Raw genomic sequence first — 5,006 nt, 5'->3', positions numbered from 1 at the left:
TGCAGCACTTTGCATTTCTCCTTGTTGAACTGCATTCTGTTGTTTTCTGCCCACTTGTCTAACCTGTCCAGGTCTGCTTGCAGCTGTTCCCTGCCCTCAGTCATTTAGTACTTGCTAATAAAAGTACTTACTGGGCTTTCTTTTCAACTGTGCAGTCAGGTATACATGTATACATACCCACAGAGGACCATGGCCACTCAAATAGTAACTTCTTTAGGACTAAGATTTTTGTATAGGTTTTACTTGGTCCAACTCCAAGTGGAAAGAAATGAAACTGAGTAGGGAGCTCACAATTTGGCCTATAAGCACATGGGTTGCATCACTTTTAAAATAGATAAACATTTAAAAGAGGACAACATTTTACCACATTTAGTTTAATACAGAAATGTTTTATTCAACAAAAATGCAAAAGTGATTAATAAAAATGCAAATTGATTTATTGGAGGTTAACAGGGCTGAATTTATGATGTCACAATTTTTTCTTAGGTCATAAACCTGCAATTATATTCTACTTTAGGAATGGAAGACTAAACCCTTTAAAGAAATCTGGCCTTGCAATGCAAGGAACACTTTTCCTAAAGACAATCTCATCTCTACATTTGTTTGGCAACACATAATATTCCTTATTAAAGAACTACTGGGCTACCTCTTCACAACAAAAGTTAAGGATGAAAAACGTCTATCAGTACAATGGCCCCCTTTAAAATATATTCTGCAGTGCTTCCTGTAAGTGGTCTTATCTGTGTTTGCTTACCAACATATAATACTCTTCTTTCAGGAGTTACTTACCTGCTGTTATGTAGTCAGATGGGTTATGCAAATTGTTGAGGTAACTGTCAATATCCACCTTCTGCAGCTGAATTTTCCCATCCAAATTCTGTCTTGATGATGACAAAATACCCACAAATTTATCCAAACAATACAGAAAATGTTGTATGTGGCTGTTCTTCAAGCCTTCTTTCACAGCTCCCCAGTCCTGATTATTTAAAAAAAAAGATAGAGAGAAAAAATATAAAACAAAGGAAGCATTTATTAGAAAATCACAGTATTGCTTTTTCACAATAGAATTTAAGGATTTAAAAAAAGCACCCCTAAAATACATCCTTTGATGCTTTAGCATGACCACCACACTGACTGTAAATATTACATGGGGAAATTTTGCTATTGGCTTCAATGGAATGGGAGAGGGAGCAGGAGCAGGCCAACAATAATAAATTCCAAAACACTGGAATGTCTGTTCATTACAGTAAAGCTGGAGTGTATGTGGTACTTATATCAATATCAGTTACAGTATGCAGTAAGCTATGGGCCTGTGCTTGATAGTCAAATCACTTTTCCATGAACAGGCACAAGGATCTCATAGAAATAAATGGCTGTCTTGAATTCTCTTGCCCACCTCAAAGTAACTTATTGGGCTTTCTTTTCAACTTGACTTCAACACAATGGTTTCTTCTGTGGTGAGGAGGCCAGATTCTAATCTCCCTCTCTGCTTCAGTATGATTTTATCCAGTCAATCAGTATACCCTCGACTACGCCACAGAAGCAGGATAATTCCATTAAACTGAAGCAATCTGGATGTGCCTCCTACCTCCTACACATATATCTATTGATTAAAACACGTATCTAATTCTGACGCAACCAAAAGTAATTGACATTAATTTTTATTCAGGTTACTCTAGTTTTAATTAAATCATTGCATTCCTGTCTTCTCAGAGACATTATACATGGTATTTTTAAAGACGAATGAATGAATGAGAAATAGGAATTGTTTCCTTTCATAGACTTCTGTTTTAGGTTTATCTGCTTTACAACATAGAAGGCATTAGCCAGAACTCAAAATGGTTTTGCAAAGAAAAGCAGTACTTATTGAGTACCTGTTGGGATTTAAGTGTTGGTATGAGGACTTGGGCGAGGAAGATTTCCAGGCCCTGAAGGATACTTCCATTGCTACAATCAAACAAGCCAAAATTCACCTCCTTTGGGGCGAAAAAAAATGGTTAATGGAATGTATTGAAATGAAACTTCTGCAACTCCATTACTAGTTGGGTGAAATTCTGGTACATGTAAGACATGCATGCACAAACCATAATTTTTTAAATTCCCAGAAAGAGACATTTCTTAACTGAACCTGCCTCCCACCTTCGGAATTTGAAGTGATCCATTCCTGTTACTGGAAGATTTAGGACTAAGCTGTGCCCACTGGTCAGACTCCCACAAGAGTCCTTCCAACCTGGCATCAATGCTTGTTCTCTCAAGTTATTAAAACCACTGCATACAATGTATTTATTAACCTCAAGGCAATTACATGTCTAATCTCCCTTTAGAGAACAGTCTCTATTTGCTATAGATTGCATTCTGGTGATTAATCAGACTATTATGGTGAACTGAATGAGGACAGAATCTATTAGGAGAGAATATTCTCTGGTAAAAAAATTCTCATTCTGTTGGTTCTCTCCTCTCGTAACGCATTTTTCCAACTCACAAAAAATCATTATGACATACATAGACAACACTTTACTACAGAAATACTCTCCATTGCTTTATCTTACTCCAATGTAACTAGCTGAGTGAAAAAGGGTTTGTGAAATCAAGTGTAAAATACATTATTTTTGCCTGACCTGAGAGACGTTTGCTGTAGTAATTGCTTTATCTGTACTCCTTAGAAAAAATGCACAAGTTCCTGTCAAGCCCTATAAAAAGGAAAAAAATATGTAAAAGTAAACATAACATATACCAGTAAATATAGTCAACAAGTTGGAAAAGTAAAAGATAAATTGTAATAAAACTTCAGCTACTTGAAAAATATTTAGTGAACTCATCACTGAGAATACTGTAGAGTTGCATGAAAACAACTCACCTCTCAACTTCTTCAGCTGCAGCTAAACAAAACTCAACACATTTTCAGTTTTAAAGTATTTCAAGTACTTTCTTATATTTATTGATTTTTCGGTCCAAAAGAGACCATAAGTAGAATGCTTCCTCCTTCTACCCATTTAATTTAAAAAGGCATTAAACGTTTCACTAAGATGTATTTTTAAATGTCTGACATCAGTTTCCACATTCTCAGCTGTATTAGAAACATAGACAAATTGCTTTAGCAAAACCTTATACAGCATTCAGGTAAACTGCAAAGAGCTATAATTACAATTACTTAAAAATAAAATTAAATCTTATCAATAGCTTTTCTTTACTGAATACATTTTGTGCTTCATATTCCTCTTGTTTATTTTAGTTATTTAACTTTGTATATATTATATTTCCTACAGGAGTCCCAATCAAGGATGAAAGTCCCATTTTGCTAGAAACTATACAGATATGAAACCAGAGCAACTAATTATTTGCATGAAAGTTAAAATTTGCCATAAAATCTGTTTCACCTTTATATGCCTAAATGCCATTTATGTAGCCATATAATTGCAATGTTCAGCATTTGCAATGAGTTTGGCATTTTCTTTACAGGAAGTTAGGACATTAGAAAATTCACAACCTTTAAGTGCAAGTGCTATATGCAATTCTCCAGCCAGGCCTTCCCTAACATAAACACATAATAGCATGTACATCAGAACTGCAGAATCATAAAAAATAGGGTGGAAAGGGTTCTCAAGAGATAATCTACTACAACACACTGATCAAAGCAGGATCAATCCTTCCTAAAACTTCTCATACGAGTGTTTGTCTAACCTGCTCTTTAAAACTTTCAAGGAGGAAGATTCCTCAACTTCTGTAGGCAATCTGTAGGCAATGCTTAAATCCTTCCTAACATCTGAGTTAAACATCCCTTATTCCAATGCAAAAGGCAAGGATTTTGGCAGAGGGTGGGTAGTATCTTTTACTGGATTCACTGCACAATTGGTCTAGATAGACATAGGCAAGATTTTGGGTATCACGGTAGTCTTCTTCAGGCCTCTAAGACAGAAGAGCTAAGCTAAAGTTGAGCTAAGTAGCAGAAGGTAAGAGACAGAATGAACCATGCATGACAGATTTCAATCAAGTCACTTAATGTACTACCAGAATATGCTCCAAGACTATGATACAGAACAGAAGAGAGGCAAAACTAAAAATATATTGCTGGAAGAATATAGACTATTTTTATTATTTACAGTCTCAAAAACGTAGTATTTTAATGGCAAAAATCCCTTTCCATTATGGACTCTACTTCTAAGCTACAAATAACTGAACATGAAAAGATCATGCACAGTAAGCTTTTTTTTTCATTATTAAAGCTATCAATACATTTAAAAAATGGTAGTTTAACCAGCTCTCTTCCAGACAGTGAATTCTGAAATCTGTTAAATGCTATTGCCTTCTTGGTTAGCTTTACTGAAGAATTCCCATCTCAGTACAGAAACAAGTGGAAAAGCTTGTAAGGTTGTGGCATTGGCTAAAAAATTAAATATGTATCTAACAACTATAAAAAGCTCTTTTACCACTGCATGTTTTGGGGCATTCATCCTTATAGGGTATTTATTTTTACCTTTAAAATACTTCATAAATATAATCTATTGAAATAATTTGATCATACCTCATTAGAGCCTGTAGTAATAAATAGCCTCCTCGGAGAGCACGACTTGCTAGAAGACCCATCCGGCCATGAAGAAATATTTGACTTTTGCTGCTAATTAAATTATAAGTCAATAAAAATAGAAAGATGTGAAAACTGTTAATCATTATTGAACTTATGCCAGTTAAGTGTTTGAATAATAACTAGCTTTTTGCTGAATCAAGGAAGAAACCACAAGCCCAGACTCACCATTGAGCTCAGTTTTATGATGAGATTTAACTTTCAATGTTTCCTAGAAACACTCCTTTTATGGCAACAGGTTTGAAGCCTCATGGATAACACAAGGGACACAGATCTCAGACTTTACACATCCACTAGACCCTGGGGAAATTAAGAGTCCAACCCTGTGGCTCTCTCTCTCTAGAAGCTTAGCTTCCTCAGAAGGTGGGGTGCCACTATCTCCCTTTGGTGGGCTGGCATATAACAATCCCATCTCTCTGAAGGA

At 35.5% G+C, this 5,006-nt stretch overlaps 1 protein-coding gene across 1 annotated transcript in view; it reads right to left on the bottom strand.

Moving 5' to 3' along the window:
* Positions 1 to 5,006, bottom strand: part of LOC109313479 (dynein heavy chain 5, axonemal-like) — a 275,004-nt gene that overhangs the window by 248,105 nt on the left and 21,893 nt on the right. Inside the window, exons 5-8 of the mRNA XM_019540081.1 lie at positions 4,523 to 4,615; positions 2,619 to 2,690; positions 1,875 to 1,976; positions 790 to 976 (exon numbers count right to left, since the gene is read on the bottom strand). Of these exons, the coding sequence (XP_019395626.1) occupies positions 790 to 976; positions 1,875 to 1,976; positions 2,619 to 2,690; positions 4,523 to 4,615 (454 nt within the window). The remainder of the gene's footprint in view (positions 1 to 789; positions 977 to 1,874; positions 1,977 to 2,618; positions 2,691 to 4,522; positions 4,616 to 5,006) is intronic.

The sequence above is a fragment of the Crocodylus porosus genome, unplaced genomic scaffold (assembly GCF_001723895.1).
Source record: "Crocodylus porosus isolate Cpor-Errol unplaced genomic scaffold, CroPor_comp1, whole genome shotgun sequence".
Classification (NCBI taxonomy): Eukaryota; Metazoa; Chordata; order Crocodylia; family Crocodylidae; genus Crocodylus; species Crocodylus porosus.
The sequence above is the reverse complement of the archived record's forward strand: the minus strand, read 5'-3'. Positions and strand labels throughout refer to the sequence as shown.